This window comes from Copadichromis virginalis, linkage group LG6 (assembly GCF_057382275.1).
Source record: "Copadichromis virginalis isolate Kocher_CV1m ecotype Utaka linkage group LG6, C_Virginalis_male_GT1.1, whole genome shotgun sequence".
In the NCBI taxonomy this organism is placed as follows: Eukaryota; Metazoa; Chordata; class Actinopteri; order Cichliformes; family Cichlidae; genus Copadichromis; species Copadichromis virginalis.
In genome coordinates, this window is record NC_140623.1 from 37,589,947 (window position 1) to 37,611,921 (window position 21,975).

At 40.7% G+C, this 21,975-nt stretch overlaps 1 protein-coding gene across 3 annotated transcripts; it reads left to right on the plus strand.

Moving 5' to 3' along the window:
• Nucleotides 1-901: 901 nt before the first annotated feature.
• pcdh10a (protocadherin 10a) lies at nucleotides 902-20,161 on the plus strand. 3 transcript variants are annotated; one of them, XM_085460297.1, is made up of 5 exons: nucleotides 902-3,998; nucleotides 5,251-5,309; nucleotides 5,840-5,946; nucleotides 15,335-15,718; nucleotides 17,668-20,161. In XM_085460297.1, exons 1-5 carry the CDS (start codon nucleotides 1,452-1,454, stop codon nucleotides 17,685-17,687), a joined length of 3,117 nt encoding a protein of 1,038 aa, XP_085316423.1. In that variant the 5' UTR covers nucleotides 902-1,451; the 3' UTR covers nucleotides 17,688-20,161. The 3 variants fall into 3 exon arrangements, with proteins under 3 accessions (XP_085316423.1, XP_085316424.1, XP_085316425.1); XM_085460298.1 differs by having other exon boundaries at nucleotides 15,335-15,495; XM_085460299.1 differs by having other exon boundaries at nucleotides 902-3,398.
• Nucleotides 20,162-21,975: the final 1,814 nt, after the last annotated feature.

The window sequence follows — 21,975 nt, forward strand, 5'->3', positions numbered from 1 at the left end:
CGTTAAGGCCATCATGTGAGGAGGTTAATGATAAAAACGGGAAGATGGGAGAACTAATAGGCTTTAGGCTATTAGCAACACGGTAGGACTAAAGTACAACGCTTCATTTCTCTGAATTAAAGTAAGTCATGTGTGATCCTGCTCTGATGGAACCTTGTATCATACTGATACTCGTCAGGAAATTGCATTGGATATATGTATACTTTATTTAAAATGCTTTATTTTTTCCTCCAATATCCTGTTGAGATGTGTGCATTTCAGAGAGAGAGAGAGAGAGACGAGAGTGACCACGGCACTTTGGAGTATTGCGTCACTAGCTGTCTTTACTTGCGCAGGCATTTTACATGGTGGTCTTTGGCTGTGAGTATGCTTGGTACAGTCTGACTCATGCTTTGCTATCAGAGCAGCGCTTTAATAGCAAACTGTTGAAATAATTGCGTCAAGGACAGCCACACGAGGGTCATGGCTCTTCATCTAACAAGTTGTGAGATATTTGTTATATTGGAACAAAAAAGGAATCCTCATGATAGTAATACGAATAAGGTTAAAAAAAACTTTTCAAAAAATCCACTATTTCGACGGAAGCTTCAGTTTTATCTACACAGCCCCGCCAACGCCAACTAGCACCCACTATTATTCAACTTTCTTAATTCACTGGATGTGTAAAACATTTAATTTCCCTGCTACAACTGAGGCTGGGCCTGGAGGAAAGAGGGGAGGAGAGGAGAGGAGCGCAGCGGCACTTAACTGGTTTTGTTATGAGGGTCCGATGTGTTCTCTGGCTGGCGTTGCGGAGCCCCAATCAGGTGCCATCACACCCGCTGTTTGAGAATATCATTGGCTGGTGGGGAAAGGAGCTGTGCGCAAAACCAACCTCGCTGCTCACACTTGCTTTACAGAAGCCGAGCTGTGAACATCATCCGCTTTGAGCGCTTAGGCGCAGTGATTACATCCTCATAGAGAAAGATAGGGAGAAAGTCGTGTTATTCGCCAGGCTTTCTTTAGAAGTTATATTTGTTGCTGATTTCGGTTGTGCATAAATAGGACTTTTTGCGTTCTTTCTCTGCTGGTGTGGAATTTCCTGTTTTGTTTTGTGACTTTTTTTCTGTGAAGAAGGGGCAGTCTGTTCTGTGCAGAGGCTATGAGTTGGCTATGCGTCCTGGCTCCAGCCTGCAATGTTTGCGCTGACGCCAAAACTCACAGACCGGTGCTGAATTGATTAAAACAGAGAAGCTCGGATCAAATGGCTGTGCTTCTCACAGCTGAAACGACACAATGTTCCACTGACCTGAGGCAGAGGAGAGGAATTTCAAAGTCGTGCAGCCTTGTTGCTGTTTATTTCACTGCCCTTTTACGGACAGAGAAAATGGGAAATGCTCATTTCTTGTGAGAAGAGGGAATAACATTTATTTTTTTCCGTTTTGAAGTGCACTTGGACAGAGGCAGAGGAGATGATTTGGTTAATATTCCTGCTCTCCACTCTGGATGGAGCTGCCTCTCAGCTACGCTACACGGTGCCAGAGGAGCAGGAACCGGGCTCTGTGGTTGGGAATATTGCAGAGGATTTGGGGCTGGACATTACCAAACTTTCCGCTCGCCACTTTCAGACTGTGCCTAGTTCACGGACACCTTATCTGGAGGTGAACTTAGAGAACGGTGCGCTCGTGGTGAAGGAAAAAATTGACCGGGAACAAATTTGTAAGCAGACCACCCAGTGCCTATTGCACCTGGAGGTGTTTCTGGAAAATCCATTGGAGCTCTTTCGTGTGGAGATTGAGGTGATGGATATCAACGACAATCCACCCAGATTTCCTGAAACAGACATTTCTGTGGAAATCTCGGAAAGCGCTATTCCCGGGACCCGTTTCCCGGTGGAGAACGCCTTCGACCCTGACGTTGGCACAAACGCGCTCAGTACATATGCCATAACGAATAACAACTATTTTTACCTTGACGTGCAAACACAGAGCGACGGGAACAAGTTTGCGGAGCTGGTATTGGAGAAACCGCTGGACAGAGAGCAGCAGGCAGTGCACCGCTATGTGCTGACGGCTGTGGATGGGGGCATCCCGCAGCGGACCGGGACAGCTCTCTTGGTCGTTAAAGTTCTGGACTCTAACGACAACGCGCCCACGTTTGACCAGTCCGTGTACACGGTTAATCTGCGGGAAAACTCACCCGTGGGCACTCTCGTGATTCAGCTCAATGCTACTGATGTTGATGAGGGACAAAACGGAGAGATCGTTTATTCTTTCAGCAATCATAACACACCGCGGATAAAGGAATTATTCAACATTGATGCCAGAACAGGTAGGATAGAGGTAGCGGGTGAGGTGGACTATGAAGAGAGTGTCACGCACCAGATCTATGTTCAGGCTAAAGATCTGGGAGCTAATGCGGTCCCCGCGCACTGCAAAGTGCTTGTCAAACTCGTGGACGTGAATGACAACACACCAGAGATCGGTTTCAGCACTGTGACTGAATCTGTGAGCGAGCAGGACGCCCCGGGCACCGTGATCGCACTTTTTAGCGTCTCGGACAGGGATTCTGATGAGAATGGACAAATGAGCTGTGAAATTTTAGGGGATGTTCCTTTTAAGCTGAAATCTTCCTTTAAAAACTATTACACCATTGTGACAGACGGACCGTTGGACAGGGAGAACACAGATTCATACACCATAACCGTGGTGGCTAAAGACAAAGGTCAGCCTTCCCTGGCTACCAGCAAGTCAATTAAAGTGCACGTCTCCGACGAGAATGACAACGCGCCCCGATTTACGCAGGCTGTTTATGATGTATATGTGACTGAGAATAACGTGCCCGGTGCTTTCATTCACGCCGTGAGCGCTTTGGACCCCGATGTAGGACAAAATGCTCTTATAACCTACTCCATATTGGAGTGTGACATACAGGGCATGTCCGTGGACACATATGTGTCAATAAATCAGGACACTGGCTACCTTTACGCACTACGCTCTTTTGATTACGAGCAGCTGAAGGAGTTCAGTTTCATGGTCCAGGCTAAGGACTCAGGTGCTCCCGAGCTCTTCTCTAACGCTACTGTAAATGTGATCATAGTTGACCAAAATGACAACGCTCCTACTGTGATAGCCCCTATCGGCAAAAACGGCACAGCCAAAGAGCACCTGCCACGCTCTGCGGAACCAGGCTATCTAGTGACGCGCATTGTGGCCATGGATGCAGATGATGGAGAGAACGCACGCCTGTCATATAGCATCCTACGGGGCAACGAGATGGGAATGTTCCGCATGGACTGGAGGACAGGGGAACTACGAACAGCCCGCAGGATATCTCCCAAACGGGATCCCCAGGGCTACTATGACCTGCTGATCGAAGTGAGGGACCACGGGCAGCCACCTCTGTCCTCCTCTGCCAGTGTGAGTGTAATTTTAGTGGACAGCGTGAATGAAGGCCGCGGTGTCGATCGCGGCTCAGCTTCCAAGACAAAAGAGACCTCCCTTGACCTCACCCTAATTCTCATCATTGCCCTGGGCTCTGTTTCTTTTATCTTCCTACTGGCCATGATCGTGCTGGCCGTGCGCTGCCAAAAGGACAAGAAGCTCAACATATACACGTGCCTGCTTGCTGGTGACTGCTGCCTGTGCTGTGGCTCGTGCTGCAGCAGGCAGGCTCGTGGCCGTAAACAGAAAAAGCTAAGTAAATCCGACATCATGTTAGTTCAGAGCACCAATGTAACGTCAGGAGTCGGGCCCGTGGGGCAGGTGCCCGTGGAGGAGTCTGGTGTAGGCGGCGTAGGAGGGGGGTTCGGCTCCCACCATCACCAAAACCAGAATTCCTACTGCTACCAGGTGTGTCTGACACCGGAATCTGCCAAAACGGATCTGATGTTTCTGAAACCATGCAGCCCCTCTCGCAGCACTGACACAGATCACACCAACCCCTGCGGCGCCATAGTCACTGGTTACAGTGACCAACAGCCGGACATCATATCTAATGGCAGTATCCTGTCTAATGAGGTAAGAGAGGCCTGAATCAGCATTAGCAGTCTCTCTGGGCTACATTTTGAGCTGCATCAAAAGAGCACAAAACCCCAATTTCAACAGTTAACCCAGTTTTTAGGCATGGCAAGCTGTTCTAATGTCAAACTCTCTCAAAAGACTTATAAAGGAATGTGCCATTGGCTGTTGTGCTTAGTGGCCTTTAACCGCTGTCATGCTTAATGGTGATTGGACATGTCAGTTTTTAAATCTGGTAGTCCTTTTTTTTTTTTTTTTTTTTTTTTTTTTTGGTAACAGATTGCTGTTAGATCACCCTTTACGTCGTGCGAAGAAGTTGAGTGCGCCAGATATTTTTCTTTACTTGCCAATTTCTTTAGACCACCAAGTTGAAAAACGTGTTTTATTTAATGTTTATTCTTTATTCAGTAAAAACGATTTAATTTGACGCACATATTAACCAGTTCCCACTTAAGGGCCAACAGTGTAATTTGTGAATTTTACAAAAGTATTTTAATAATTAATGAATTTTAGGCTACACGTTGGAGAGTTGTGGAACTTATATTGGTCATTCAAACGAATGTATTTTTTTTAAATTACACAGAAGGGAGTATGTAATCAATAAAGCACTATAATGTGCAAAAAAAAATCGCCCGGAGAGCGTTTCGCTCTGCTGGTTTAGCAACGCCAGAATCTTTCCCTAACAGTGGATCTTTTAAAAAATAAATAAACAAAATACTGCACATGTCCCCAGGAGGTTATAAAGTTTGCGTGGCAAATATAAGAATCTATAAGAAGATATGAGACCAGCGGCTTCAATAGACTTGATGTGCTCAGTCTGTGCGTTCTGCCAGCGGAGCTGTGGAGTTGGGGCTTTTTGTTGATTGCGGTTTGGCTGGACTGGAGCCAGACAGCCAGTCACAGCCTTGCCTTTTCTGTGCGTTAAGTATTCCGTGCACAACCCAGCACGGCAGCACGGTGAACAAAGGTTGTTCAGTTTCAGCATCGCGCGGCTCAATCATTTACGCATTCAATCGCCTCCCTAACCTACTCTCCCCTACTCTCGTCTCCTCTCGCCCACTCACTCACCAAGTGGATGCGCGCACCGTCGGTACCCCGCCTCACATAGCCACAACTTATTCTACACAGTTACACGTTGACATCAAGTGTATCCATATATGTTTTTAAATGCTTCTCTTATTTTGAAACATATGTCTCTCTCCTCTGTTTATTCGGCATCACATGTGACCAATGTTGTCTGTGGGTTTTCTAGACAAAACACCAACGAGCAGAACTCAGCTATCTTGTGGACAGACCCAGACGTGTCAACAGGTAGTGAAAAGCACACATTTAGCGACACATGCACAGACACTGAAACATCTCCAAATCACAGAGCCTAAAGAGCCACACACAATCCACCATCAGAAGACCTGTAACATTCAATATGCCTCATGGAGCCACAACCTATTCATATGTCTATAAAAATGAATATTACAACCATCAGTGTGAATCCCATATATTCTGCATCCTTAATTGTGGCTTTGAGAGGCTACACTGTTCCCAGTGTATCCATAACACTCATCTTCAATTTGGCATCAGTCCCATAACTGACGGAGTAGCGTCTATTAAAGCTGTAATGCTGGATTTCATTACATGCCATGTGTAACATCCAATTTAGACTCTTGATGGCCACCGTGACTATATTAATGTGGTGTTGATTTCTGACTCTCCCATTCCTTCTCCTTTCCCTTTTAATCCTGGCTTCTCTCTTCGTCTCCTGCTTCCCTGTCTCAACCTCTCTCCTTCTGCCCTATTACTATTTTCATACCTCAACTCTCTGCCCTCCCCACTGCCTCTTTTAGTTCGGCATTTCAAGAAGCAGATATTGTTAGCTCCAAAGACAGTGGTCACGGTGACAGCGAACAGGGTGACAGTGACCACGATGCCACAAACCGGGGTCATTCAGCCGGTGAGTTACCCCACATAATTACACCAACATATTAGCCCTCACACACCCTACCCTGATCTGTTTCAATAGTGTGTGTTTGTTATTGTGAATGGGATAAAGCTGAATTGTTGGTGCGGACCGGTGACTTTTAATTTCCTTAATTTGAGAGAGTGCGAAGGCCTAGACTCCGAGGTTGCTTGCTGGCACGAACTGGGCCCCAGAGGTGTTGATTACATTTCACAGCCGGGTGAAAAGGAGGGAAATTTGGGGGGAAATCTCTTCTCTTTCTTCCTTCCTTGCATTCCGACTTCTCTCGTTTTAAGTCTGCTGCTGTTTCAGCATGAAGTGGTGCTGAAAGGACAGTAAATGGCACTAAGGCAGTGTGAGGCCTATAGTGCTTTGGTGGCACAAATCAATATCCTCACTGAAGTGAAATGAAAGGCATTAAAGCTAAATTGATATAATGAGAAGCATTTCAATCAGCATTACACTTGGGGTGTTGTAGTACCTTTGATGTATAGATTCTGCTTATCAAAAAATATTAGTACCTTTTGCATTTTTTTTTTTTTGTAGCTTTTGCAGCTAAAATAAAGGTAAAATATCAGGATTAGGTAACATTTCCCCACCTACACTCATATTTCAGGTCTGTTTACTCACTCATTTCTCTTTTACACTTTAAAACAATGCAGATTTCTTTAGACATGTCTTTGGGTCTTATCATAAGGCTAGCCTTGTTCTATCTAAAATTCTATTAGGTTTTTACCTGTTTATTGATCAAAGTGGAGTCAGGCAAAAAGTGGAGCAATACAAAATCTCATTTCATATTGAACTGCCCTTTCCTTCTGAGGGATTGTTCCACACGACGCGTGTAAGACCCCTGTCTAGACGGGAGCCAGCCAAATATCATATCAATGCTGAGAATACAAATAGAAAAGATCAGATAGGTGTTGTAGGATAGTGAATGGTCCCTCATTATGCTCTCCTGTGTTTGACATTGTTAATGAACGAAGCCAAAATAGAGAGCCAGTATGCAGCAGTGGTAGTGTCACTCTCTGCCCTCGCTCATGAAACAGGCTGGGAAGGTCAAACTGTGCGAGACTGAACTACAGAATTGGAAGAAATCCAAAACTCCCTTATTTTTTTATCAGAAAAAACCCTTGTGAAATGATTAATGGGTTTGCTTAAACATACACCTCTTGTTGGAATGCATGTAGCATTTCGCTGTTATTCAAGAATTTTGCCCAATGTTAACCAGCAGATCAGATTAAAAAAAAAAAAAAAAAGACAACAAGGAACATTGGATGTATAAGTATGTGATATATGTCTCAAGATATCAGAAAGGAATAAGTCCTAACATGATCCTGGACAAGTCTGAGACTGTACTTTATCACTTATTTTATGTGGAAAATTGTCTTGAATTCCTTTGTGACGATTTGCTAGTATAGTTACAGACCTACATTTTTGAATCGGTAACATGTTTCTTCAGCTTTATTTGGCTCCTAGAAACCTCATTTGGCACTGGTCTGGGAGTGTACACAGTTGGTGCTGTACTCTGTATTTCATACCAGGAAACCAACATTTGGTCCGCATGTTGGATTTAGAAGGGAACAGCTTAACACTCCATGGGAGGTAATATCACACGACTGGTATTTTGGAAAGAGGGACATTTGAGTTTCTCAGACTTCTGTAAACAAAACCAGATGGAGTGTGTGTCTGTGTAGGTGTAAAGGTATACCATTGTCTGATTTAATATGTAGGTGTATACATGATACCTGTATTGAATCTGCTTGTGTGTGTGCTGTGTAGAACACAAGGCTCAGTGATGATGTCTGTATTGAAACGGCTTTCTCCTTTGAGATGGTGCTGTGTGAAGCTTAAATGAGATTCAGTTTAAGAGGAAAGCAGTTGGCACTTTGCCATATATATATATTTTCTCTATATGGGTGTACATACTGCTCATTTGTGTCTCTGTTTTTCTCTGTGTTACTTAATAATATACAGGGACAGGAATGCTGTTGGTTGTCTTATGTGGATTGCGAGCTTCTGTAAGTTTAGTTGTGTTATTATGTGCTGTTTCCTGTATGAGTTTTGTGTTTAGTGCGAGTAGAAAGCCAGACTGCCAAAGCCTGAGCCATGATGACTTTGTACTGACCTGATGTACTTTTATGTGTTTCTTGAGAACCTGTGTTCACAACCATATGTTTGGCTGTGATCACACACACACACACACACACACACACACACACACACACACACACACACGCACACACACAAATATGCATATATATTTGTGTGTTTGACATGACTATGCCTAGATAACACTTCATATGCTTGTGTTCTGTGTGTGCATGCGTTTGCCTGACACACACATATTCTTTTCTTGGGTTTGTGGCAGGGTCTCATCCTTCATTCTGTCTCCCCCACACGTTGGCTCTCCGCAACACTCGGCTGATCAGTAATTCATTTCTAGATCCTTTGCATAGCAATTATCAAAGGAGGGTTAGAGGCAAAGTTTCCTCATGGGACCGCACAGCACACTCTCCTTTTTTGTGCACCTCAGAATATTTCAAATCAAGGGAAAACCATTTCCAGTTGGCATATCATCAACTACACCTGCCTTAGCTTTCCGCTCGGCCGCTCGGCTGACACTTTAGAAAATAAGTCTCCTGACGTGGTTTTAAATCAAAAGGACACTGCCTGTGAGCCACCAGATACCTTTAAAAAGTGGGCAAATGGCTTTTTCTCAAAGCAGCGTGTCTGCAGTGAGGCACTGGTTCATCAACAGCTGAAGCACTATTGACTGACTGCCACACTTTTTATAGCCCAAGACTTCTTTTTCCCAAATTATACACTGCTCTCCCATCATCTAAATTGGAGGTGACAACAGGAGTGAGTGAACGTAAGAAAAAAAGGTGACACTTAAGAGAGGATAAAATATTCATCAGGAAAAAAAATTGGCTTCACAGAAACATTCGATCAGCTGTGGAAGACTGCGTGACGGGTGGGAGACTGGAAATGATCATTATCATGACGTTTGTTATGGTGAGAACAACAGCCGTGACAAATGAGACAATTAAATCACTGTGGCAACGGTGTATTAGATGGCTGATTATGAATTAGTGGCGGCCACAGTGTTGCAGTTTCCCATGTCAGTAAGCTGTCAGAGGAATTTAGCACACAGTGTTTTGATACCACCTTCTCTCATTGTCCCAGACACTAAAGGGCAAATGGTTTGCATAGAAATATAGATTTATGCCAAAAGAATGTCATAAACAAACAAATGCAATCTGTGAGATGATTAAGAGAACATCTCAAGTTTTCGTTTAAAAGCTTGCATAAAGGAAACTCGAACGAAAAGGAGTTGAGGGGAAGAAAATACACAAATGCATTCGGAAGACATTTCCTTTGCTTAGGTGAAAATGACAAACAAAAGGCAAACAGTCATAACCGAAAAGCTTTCACTCATGAAAACCTTTTCAAGTCCGTAGTTAAAATAGTAACACCAGACAAAGGCTGCAACTAACAATTATTGTGTCATCAGTTGGCCGTGCATCATGTTTTTCATCATTTATTTAGTTTAATTTCTGACTGAAATCATTTCAAAGCTCTAAATGGTTTAATGCCTAAAAATATTGTTACATAATTGCTTGTTTGTCTTGACCACCAGTCCAAAGGATATGTAGTTTACTATCGTATAAAACAAGCAACAACACTGGAATCAGCAAATGTTTAGCAATTTTTTGCTTAAAATCACTGCTCTTAAGGAACGGCTATTTTAACAAGAAACAATGACAGCAGAATACTTTCGTAAATGTGCAACCTCTGAACGAAGATGGCATGATGGAAGTTTGGTGAACTCATTGTGTAGATCCACACTTATTGCCTTTGAATTGGAAGAATTTGAAAAGAGCTCGATGCAAAATCTTCTGCAGGAAACAGAATGAAAAAAATAAACATTTTCTCATTAAAAAATTACTTTGCATTCTACCTGAAATAGGCAGACATGGCATCTCTTCTACTAACACGACTCATTTGTTGAATTCAAAAATAGTCAATACAAATTAGAGCAGAGAAAGATAAAAGAGAATTCTGGCAATCAGTTTGATTAACTAATTGACGAGATTGCTCAGATTCCTGCAAGATGTCTTTCTTATCTCTGTGGAAGCACTTAAACAGTTTCCATTTTGAATGACCTCTTTGTAACATGGCTAAGGTAGATGGAAGAGGATTCTCTGTGTGAAAAAGAAACCACAATAGGAACATGTCCTGCAGTGATTACTAATACACACTCAAACAACTTTAGCACCTTGATGAATACCCTCTTCAGTATAAATAGGGTATAGCTTTTGAATAAACTGAATGTGTTTTTAACCCTGAAGTGATTGAAAAAAGAGGACACAAGTATGGCTGTAGTGCCTGTACATGGACATACCTTGAATCTGTTAAAAACTCAAGATCAAAAGTGAAAGAGTATTGTATTCTTTTTTCCTCACATGAGGCCTTGAAAATTTCGAAGTAAAAGGTAAGGCCGTAAGACTATTTGCAAACTCTGGGGGAGTCATAAACATGCTTTGGCCATTTTCTCTCCAGAAAATGAATGTCACTGAACATCTGGTCTAGCTTGCCTGAATAAACCTATTAAAAAAAGAGTAGGACGTCACGATACATAGATTAGGTAAAATATTAGAAACAACAGTCTCTGAGTGCAATTTTATAATAACATCTGAAGGCCAGAAATAAGAAAAGAAAAGCTAAGTAGTAATAAATCAAAATTTTGTAGAACGATGCTGTCAGAAGTTCTTTTGTCAAAGAACTGTACACTGTAATTCTTGGCATTCAACAAAGGTCCAAATCATACAAACTGTCCCTTTGCACTTAATCAAGCAGTGACTGTTACAGGAGGGGCCATCTTGGCTCTCCATCCCAGCGTAGTTGCTGCCTAACAAACATTGAAAATGGTAGCTAGGAACATTCTTTTCTGTCTGTCATTACGTCTAGAATTGTGAGAGCCATCTTGTTCTGTTTTGGCCCTGGGAGGTCTCTGGTTTACTCATCACAGCCTCTCTGGCCAACTCATGTAAGGAAGCTCTGCTACTCCCCTGCCGTACGCTGCTGCTGTCCAAATATTGATGTTTTGTGTCTGTATTCTCTCTGGAGCAGTGGAGGACAAGATGAAAAACAGAGGTATGGATAGAAGACACCCTCCACCTGGGGGAACAGGAGTGCTCTTTTTTTAAGGGTGGAGAAAACAAAATAAGGAGAGAAAAAGCAACAGGCAAGGAGAGGAAAGAAGGAGAATTACATGTGACAGAAAATAATGAGAGACAGAGGACGAAAGGAAAGAAACTCATAGGGACTAATAGAGAATGAGAGACTGCAAATCTAAGTGTAAACCCACAAAATGAATTCAAACTAGAGGCTCGTGTTTTCCTGAGAAATTGTTTTCCTTCATTTCCCTGCTCGCTGTTGCTGGATGTATGTCAGACAGCGCAATTAGTCAAATCACACCAACAAGGGATTTCAGAAACATGCAGAGTTGTAATGGGGGGGAAAAGGAAAAGAAAAAAGAACAGAAGTGCTGATTGCTTATTAGCAAGTAGATCAGGTTTTTATTGTGTAGCATCGTTTACATTGTCTCCTGCATGTGCATGTGAGAGTGCGTATGTGTGTTCTTCCTGCCTGATGAGGTCACAATGAGAGATAGGGCTGCTAGCAGGGCCTGTCATTGCCAGTCACTGTTTTGGTTGTTGTTTTTCTTCCTGCCTGAGGAGGAAAAGGTGCTTCACGGGGATCAACAGCTACTTGGTGTCATGTATGCATGCCCTGTCTGTTTGCTCGTGTAAATTTACATATCTCTGTATTAATGGAGTATTTCAAGCATGTATGTGTGTTTGCAAACATATATGTTCACGTTGTCAGTTTTTCAAGAGTGAGTTGGCAGGCAAAAAATCACTGAGCATTTCGGAAGCTGTAACACGACTTTCAGCCTGATATATGGTAAACAGTGCAGAGCAGACTATATTTTTACATCCTCTCCAGAGTACAGTGCGAACTGAGAAATGAGAAATACGGCACAAACAAACCTTTTCTCTTATAATCCTTCAGTATTAACTTTTTATTGGTATGCAGGTGTGGGTACCATGTGGTTTCTGCCAAATATATGTCTGGTTTACGCACCTGTGCTTCAGTCTTCCTGCTCGTTTGTTTATACATTTAAGAATGTATATATGTATGCATTATGACACCCAATTTCTTTATCCACACAATACCTCAGAAATGACAGGAAGTGGCCTGAGGTCAACGCCCTTCACGTGTGAGAAGAGACATTTCTGAATAGTCCACCAAAAGGTTAAAGGGCAAATATAAAAGTGGGAATTAACAGAAATACCATAATTTATATGCACCCAGCCTTTAAAGACACCATAAATATACATTAGTTCTTGGGGTGAATTGGAGGGTAAATTGAAGTAAACGCCACTCAAAAATGGAATCAGCATTACAAATATCTCCTGGAGCAGCTTTTCCTGGACTAGTCCTGATGGAATTGAGAGATTTTTCATTTTCTTCTCCATCGGATCGGTTTGTGCTGCCACTGAGCCACATCCCTTCTATGATAAAAAACAAATGCACCCTTTGGCAGCAAAAACCTGTGACTTGTGCTTACTCATGGGGCAATCAAACCAGACAGTGTATACAAACTAAAAACATATCTCATGACTTTAAATCTTTCGTAACCAAACAAAATATGTAAGGTAAAATACTAAACAAAGAACTTGTCAGCTCTAACACATATCTATTTTAAACTATTTAAACTCAGATAAGGCAGCTGCTCCACACAGCCTTGAATAATTAGAATTAGAAAAGTGGCATCTGAATGAATGTTTAAAAAATATTTGTGAAATAGGGTTGAAGCACATAAAAGCTAATGTTTAATTGGACATTTGTAATGCTGTTTCTGGTAAATCAAAGCCAGCCTCCAACTCAGCCCACCTCTCTCTAGCCCTTTTCCCATCTCCATCTGTAAGGTTTGGGTCTCCCTTGTCTTTTCTGGCCATTGCTCTTTCCATCTGTGATTGCCCAGGTTTCCCCTCTCGTTCCTTATGGTTCCTGCAGTCTTGCCGTTTCACCCGCCTGCTGTCTCTTTTTCTGAAATCTGTGAGTCCCCCCAGTCTGTTTGGCCCTTGTTGTCTCTAGCTCTCTGGTCACTGCACAGTCTTGTGCCTCTCTCGCTCCCCATGAGGCATGAATTAGCAAGATTAGATCCACACGACGCGCACAAATAGAAGGAAATGGGATCTGTTGTAGTGGTAGTTCTGACAATATAAAGACTGATATTGCTGTGTTATTTACATGTGCAGTGGTCAATATTTACTATTAAAATAACTGGCGATGTATAACACAACAGAGTCAAAACTACAATAATGTTTTTGTTGTATGTTTAATAATTTGCATCAAATTAGATTTAATTAATTTTAAGGTTATTTCGAAATACGTAACCGTTTACTGGCTGTTCTCATCTCATCATTTTTTAGCCTTTTTCCCCGTCTTCAGTATTTTCAAGGATTACCTTAGTTGCAGTTCAATAAATAAATACATAAATAAATAAATGCATCCATAAACAGTGAAACCAGTTATCCCACTTAACATAAAAATGATAGACAAAAAAATCCTACCTAAATCTCAGCTTTATTATTAATGCATTAAGCCTACATAATACTTTCCAGATGATGAAAGATACTGTATTCTGTCTCCACAACAAGGGATTCAGCTTTATTGCATTATTTGTGCACTTAAGATTTAGTCTAGCATTGTTCAGAAGAACATTAACTAGAACTACAATTAATTTATTTTAATGTGATAAACATGAGAAGGAGGTACAAGTGCTTTTTTGCCTTGACTAACATCTGCAAGTATGCATATAGCCTGCGAGGTCACCAAAATAAGTTCAGAAAGTGCGGGTTGTACCTTTTGTTGCTGATGATTGCTCAGATCATTATATTGAACACATGGAAACAGGGCAACTTCATTTTGTTTATTTATTTATTTATTTGTAAATTGTCACGATACTGAAATATAACAAACAGCAAAGCAGTTGCAATCTACCAGACAGAACAAACAAAACTTAACTAACAATATGAACCTTATGGATACTTTCTTCTGTACTCAGTTCTCGTCTTTTAGAAAAGAATGTATAGGTTCAAATGATCTGTAATCCATGACAGGTTGTGGAAATGGCAGAAAAAAACATGCTCTGTAGATGGCAGATAATATTAACACATTTATTCGTTGACATGACTGCACTGATCACTAGTGACTATACAGACTCTCCCACACACCCCTACCCTCTCAAAAAATATGAAAAGAGTCTAGCTTCTCTGCTTTTTCTCTAACATTATTTTGTTTGTGTGTGTACATGTGTAGTGTTAGTAATGGAGCAATAGAGACACTATCAGTTGAATGGATCAGTAGAATAGATCTGAAACCCACTCAGCCACAGGGAATTATCGCCCACTTTCTTTCCCTTGCTCTTTTTTTCCCTTTCCTTATGAAACAGATCTCTTTCCTCTTCTCACCCAAAACCGATCATCTCCTGCTTCTATCGCGTCATTTGAAGGCTTTCCTAAACCATCCAGATTTCACTGGAGAGCCAGGAAAACTACAATCCACTATGCACATGAGCACACACACACTCTGACACAGAGACAGTTTAATTAACACAACTGGTACTTCCTTCATGCTTGGGGTTTATGCGTGAGTGTGTTTGACATTCTATTATATCATTTCAGATGTTGATTTGATCTTTTTTATGTGGTCTTTTGTTTTTGGCAGAAGCTGTGTGCCAATTACACACTTTGTCGGTTGGTATAGGGATGATTGACATTAGAGTGTGGTTATGTAGCCAGTGACTATTTTGTTGGTTTTGTGGCACATTTCTTAACATAATTATCGTTTTTTGTGTACAGACGAAGGAATATAGATTCGCATTTTGTCTCCTGGTGTTTCAAAATCAATTGTGAGACTGAGGATGTTGATGTCGGGGGGTGGGGGGGTTGAAATGTTTTCTCAACACCACATCACTTTGATTGCACATTTCATTCGGAATGAATGGGGTGAGGAAGAAAACAAACAATTCGCTTCATCAATGTTGGCCTTGTCTCTTTGATGAATAGCTTTTGCAGCACTTTTTCTGCTTGCGACATTGGCAAATGATTGCTAACTTGTGTTCTCTCTTCTTCTTTCACTCATCTCTCCCTCCATCTCCCCTTTCCACTCCAAATATTTATACTGCTTCTTTTATCATGACCCCATTCCTTTTTTCTTACTTATTGTCCTCCATCAACATTTCTGGCTTTCCATTTGTGCTTTCTTCATTTGCACTTGGCATCCTCTCTCTGAATACTCTCTATAGGCACTGACCTGTTCTCCAACTGTACAGAAGAGTGCAAGGCCCTGGGTCACTCTGACCGCTGCTGGATGCCATCCTTTGTGCCATCAGATGGGCGTCAGGGGCCGGACTACCGTAGCAATCTGCATGTCCCCGGCATGGATGCCACACTGCCCGACACTGAGGTACCCTCCTCTGTCAACCTCTCCGACCAACTCACCATGACCTCGTCCACTGCCTCGTCCAACGATAGGTCATTCTCCACCTTTGGCAAGGACGGCCAAAGGTCACAGTCACACCACAGCCTTCACCATCATCTCCATCAGCAGCAACAGCAGTACAGCTCCAGCACGCTAGAGAGGAAAGAGTATGATAGGGGGACCCTACCATACAAACCCACCTTTCTCTGTGAGTATCAGTATGAAAGGTCCCTGGGACCCTATGACTTTGGTCTGGTCCAGTACAGATACTAAAGGAGGGGACAATGAATCTGCCTCTTGATTCTGATCTGGACTTTTTTAATGATGTTCATCAACTTTTATTTCTTCTTTTATTAAGGAGTTTAAAATTACGGCTTTATCTTTTGTTATATCGTTCTGTTAAGTTTTTTGATTTTTTTTTTTTTTTTGTAAATTATCATTAATTTTATCAATTGTAAAATGTAAACTATTTCTAACTGTCCTTCTCCAAAAGACACTTAAATTTTTAATCAACCTCACCCTAACCCTAAATGCTGCTTGTAATTATGTGACTTATTCTAAAGTAATAATAAAAAAATGAATTGGACTTGTGTTAATTTGCTGTTGCCCCTTTCTTTTTCCTTTTTTCCAAATTCTCCCCTCAAAATCCTTTTTATCTGATGCTCATATAAGTAAAGGTTGTCAAAACAAGCACACGTCATGTTTCCACATATCTACATTGTGTGATTGGAGCATGCAAAGAGAAAACAAAAGACAGATCATCTCATGATGTAGAGGACATCTTTTTCCATTTGCTCAACATTGGTTTTGCTCGAGCATGATGACTTCCTTACTGAATAGCTCAAAAGGTGAAACACAACCCACGCTGCTGCTTCTTCTTCACAAGGACTGAAGTCCATTTTGTTCTACAAAGGAACTGTTGAGTATCTATACTTGCTTGCTTGTGGATCAATACATGACATAAATAAGAGTGGGTGAGATGGGCTGTCAACAATGAGGTCAAAATATTTCAGTTGGTAATGTCACGTACACAAGTTTTCTGCAAGAAGGCAGGAAACTATTGCAGTATAAAGTAAGTTTAATTTGGCAAAAGAAACATATTGATAATCACTGAACCACTAAAATTGAGACTTCAGTTTCCAGTTTGCATTTCTAAGGAAAGCAAGGGGAAAAAAAGGATGGCTGGACACTTCTTAGCACCTTCAATTGCTTTCCAGGCTCCCACATTACATGAATATTCTATTAGCTCTAAGAGTAGAGAATGGATTTGATATACACATTCAGTAGAGAAGTCATTTCCAGTCAAGTCACCATCATGTTAACCACCACCCTCCATGATACTGCATGCTGACTGTGGGCTGTCTCTCAGGTAAACGATGAGCACCATAACCTGCTATTTTCTTGTTTGTGACTTAACAGAGGCAAGCAATCTTCTTCTTGCACATCAGGTCTGTGTGAAAAATAATTGGTATTTAGCCTTTAGGTGCTAGAGCTTGTTTTGCTCCAAATATAGCTGCCTGTGTGTCTGCTCATCTCGTCTGCCTTGCAGGGTTAGGATAAATGTGCTCCATATTCGCTCAGTCCAAAACTCACAACTTTATTTTATTTCAATTTACTTTTTTGATGTTACCTCCATTTTTTCTTATCAGTTGAAATAAATGGACCCGCTGTGCCACAGCAAAGGTTTTGCTGTTCATCATTCTGTAAGAAAATAGGCTATCAGAATAGTCCCAGAAGCTGAGACTTTATTAAACAATAGGCAATATATTCTACTTTTAAAAATAGCATCTTATGCTGCTATGGCAATACTCTGATCACCAGGGTTGTCTTGATAAAGTATTTATAAATGTTTAATGATCCATTTATAGATAATTAATGAATCAATTAGTGCTCTGTGTATTTTCTACGCATGCATCATGTAGCCACCAAATTTTGGAGCATTTATCTTCACTGATAGACATGTTTTTACCCAATTCCCAAATTAGTTTTACAATTATGCTGTGAGAACCAGCCTCTAGGGTGTATAAATAACTTCACAGAGAGTCCTTTGTGGCACGTATCCTTCAAGAGATAGTATTTCGAGCCGCCTGTGTCACTAAAAAGCCTCGAGGGAAAGGGTGTCATTTGTCTTAACGAGTGTGTTCTCTGTCTTTTCAGCCCGCAAAAGGATTTGCTAGCTCATTCCATGTGGATCTGTCGGAGACAGCGTGAATTCCTTTACTAGACCACCAACACTGATGCTGGAGACAGCGAAATAAAACTAAACAAACGGCAACCTGGACAACAGCAACCTTGGTTAAACTTCATTATCTTGGGTGGCGAACTGTAACGAAGCCTTGGCTGTGTCTGCTGAGGGAGGAAAGGAGAAATAAAAACTGAGTAGCTGTAAACCTCTAGATATCAAAAGAGCAATCCAAGGCCTTATTTCTCTCAGCAGGACTGAGACCGGGGCCGAAACTCTTGACCATGTGAAAATTACAATGTCATCAGCAGACAGAGGAAAGGAACTGAAACAAACAGAGGAATACACATCATGTGTGATGATGAGGGAACAGTTAAGTCAAGAAGGTGTTTTTGTTGACTGAAGAGTTAGCCTCTAGAAATTTGTGTGTGCCTGTTTACATAAAGAAAAAAAACAAAAGAAAAAAAAAACAAATGTTTCTGTACAAACTTCAACCAACGTCACACGGAACCCTTTAGCTATTTCTATGGTCACCACTAAGCCAGCTGTACAGAGACTGTGTTGCGGGAAGGAGACAAACTGCCAGAGTGAAAGTGAGAGACAATTAGAGGAGAGAGAGAGAGAGAGAGCAGATGTTGTACAGGTATGAAAAAAAATCATGGTAAAGAGGGGCAAGCAGAGAAAATGTGAAGTATTATAAATTCTGTATCTCTGGTTTTTAACTTGACTGTCTTTATATAACTTCTCTTTTTTGTTTCTGTTGTTCTTTCTGTGTGGTTAAAGTGTGCAAACTCTAAAATATTCCAACTTGCAATTACAGAAGGAACATGTGGTCTAGCGCTGAGTTCAATCATCTTTCCAGATAAGCCACTTCAGGAAGGAGCTCTGAACAAAAGTACTGCGTAGAAAAAGAAGCTCATTAGCCTCATGTTCAGTTTATCTATATAAAAAAAACCACACACACGTACACACACGCACACACATACACACACAAATGAATGTTCTCATTTCTGAAGTAGTAACAGTTCTGATGTTCCTTCCTGAGCTGACTGACTGCAGAGAAAGTAAAATTTCCTTTGATGAGGGTGTGGTTCCCTTGATGCCATTGGCCTATACATAAACAATCAGACACATTCAGTGGTTTTTATCATGTGTGCAAAGTGTTTACTGTGCTATTTTAAAAGCTTATAAATGAATATAAATCTATATATATAACTATATATATATATACGCATACAATATACTTTTTTCTGAAAACTGTGTAACCATTGGTTAGTTTCTACACCTCATATCGTCATTCAATCTAATAAAACCAAGTGCTACAAAATCAAGATGATTAAAGTGAAGGGAGAGTGCTTCAGAAAACCCCTTCACATGAACCAAGAATTAAGTTGATCTTATTTGATTGTTACTTTTCACCACTTACAGGTGCTGGGCCTTGCTGTGTGTAGCAAAGAACCAGTTGAGTTGTTTTGGCCTGTTGTGTATTTTTACTAACAGAACATTTGATCATGTACAGGACAGAGGGCTATCACTGCAAGATATTGAAGGGTTTTGCAATCATACAGGGAAGGCATACACAAATACAGTACATATGAACATCAAAGATGGTGAGGCGCAAAGAATTGCACACACATATACATACACAGACCAAGTGGTGATAAATAAACAGTGTCATTGAAGTTATTTAAAGTGTGTTTTGTTGCATTCATAAATCAGTTAATGTTTACTCAGTTCACCATATCAGTTTAGTTATGGGTGTGCTAACATTTGCTAATTACCCCAAAAAAAGTCTGGCTGAGCTGATGGGAATGCCACAGGTTTTTTACAAGTTGATTTGAAGATGGTGCTGATGAAAAATTAGAGAGCTGCCAAATTCACTGTGCATGTTTGCAGCAGATTTTGTGACAATCTACCCAACAGTCAGAGACATTTAAAAGATTACACAGGTGTCATTAGGATTTCTCCTCTGGGGGATAGTATTGTCTGAATCAAATCCAGGCATAATGAAAGTTGGAAGGATTCAAAGGAAGAGTGCCTCTACCAAATCACACAACAGTGTAGTTGTTGAGATATTTCAGCTTATAAAACTGGCAAAGTCACTCTCATACTTAATAAACCGTAGTCTAGTGTCACTGATATGGTTAAAACCACATTATAAACATTAACAGTAGCGCTTTTATATTTTTATGAAGAATTTTTTTTTTTTTGGTGAACCTGTGAACCATTTGTCCCGCTAAGGCAACGAAACAATTTATAACTTCAAATCTTCACAGCCCACTTCAACTGCTTTGGTGTTGTTTTAAGCACATGGTTTTTCGTTTTAAAAAATGCATAGCTCTATCCCAAAAGATGTCTTGGATTTTCAAGAAGTAATCACCATGGTTTTGCTCTACTTTCCCCATTCCCTGACCTCAATAGCTTTTCATAAAAAAAAAAAAAAAATCCCTATCCCACCCTTTCACTCCAGTGTGATCTTCACATGGCCTGGCACAAGTTCACAGACACATGAAGAAAAAGAAGAAGAGAAGAAGAGGAGCACTGGAGTCTGAAATCATGAGGGAAACAGCAGTCCCTCACTTGACGTCCTAAAAACAGAGATGATCTGTTTGTGTCTATCACAAGATAGCCCTCATCAAAGAGCAGGGATACATGTGACCAGAGTATGTGACTAATCTGGTGGTTGCCTTCATGAATGAATTGCCTTTGGGGTACTGATCTCACCCAGAAACAATCCAGGGTATGTTTATTTATGAGACTGGAAAATTAGAGGAAAAGGAATGAGAAAAAAAAGAGGTCACAGCTTGGATTAGTCTTAATATGGTAAAATAGGGTAATACGTTGGTATCAACAAGTTTTGGGTTTGTTTTTTTTGTTTTTAATCACGGTTTCTCTCCTGTTAACATTGTCCCCAAAATATTCTCATGAGAAATTTGGGTTAACATTATCCCATTAATTTTGAAAGAACTGAAATGGCAAAACTTAAAATTTGTGAGCATTAAAATCTATTGTTTAATATGGTTACTACTGACATCTTCTGACCTTGAAACAATTTCAAGTACGGCATGAATATTTTTCCCTGTAATTACCTCATTATGAAAATTTGATCTGAAAATTATCATCATGCAATCATGCAATTATCATTGCCCCACCATTACCCTGTTGTAACCAAAAAATTGGAGGCATTACCTTTATAAGTCCAAAATCTAAATTTGATAGATATGGGATCATACGTAACAGAACCATTTTTAATGCTACATTCTAAACAGATATGCGTGTCATTGGTAAAGAATTTGAGGTATCATTTTGAATCACTTAAGAAAGTAATCCAATTTAATTTGTAAATAACCCAAAGGCTTGAGTCTTTTGTGTTTCTTGACTAGGTTCAGGCTACTGTTTATAGCTGTTACAAATGGCTCTGTCAAGGACAGAAAGAAGCTGTTTTCACAGCTTTGATGACTTCACCAATCATTGCATTAAGTGTTATTGGACTGTCTGATGGTTAACTGTTTAAAAAAAGAAAAGAAAAAACACTGTTGTATTTTAAAATGAATAGTTTTTAAAAAATAGAAGTGTTTCCTGATTTATAATGGCTTTAGTTCAGTAAATAAACAACTCTGTCTGCTTAAGTATTACTTATTTAAGTGTTTATTTTAAATGAAAATAAAATGACAATATAGACAAACATCTGGACTTCACCAAGCAGGCTGCATAATCTGAAGGTGGATACTGACATTCTATCAGCGGCTGTAAATTGCAGTGATGTGATTCCTCTTCTTCTTGATGGCAAACAGAGAGAATACAAGTCATGACAACTGATATGTCTTATCCATTTCATCTCCCCATAAAAGGTTGAGTGAGGTGACCAAGCTGTCTGTCTTAGCCACACAGCCTATCCCACATATTTCTCCCCTGGCAGACCTACTTCATTACTCTCGCTAAATAGACTTTCAAGAGACCTCATCGGCCATCATTTACACAGCCTGGTCCAACCACCTTTCACCATGGCCATCTCATCAGACATACAGTGGGGCAAAAAAGTATTTAGTCAGCCACTGATTGTGCAAGTTCCCCCACTTAAAATGATGACAGAGGTCAGTAATTTGCACCAGAGGTACACGTCAACTGTGAGAGACAGAATGTGAAAAAAAAATCCATGAATCCACATGGTAGGATTTGTAAAGAATTTATTCGTAAATCAGGGTGGAAAATAAGTATTTGGTCAATAACAAAAATACAACTCAATACTTTGTAACATAACCTTTGTTGGCAATAACAGAGGT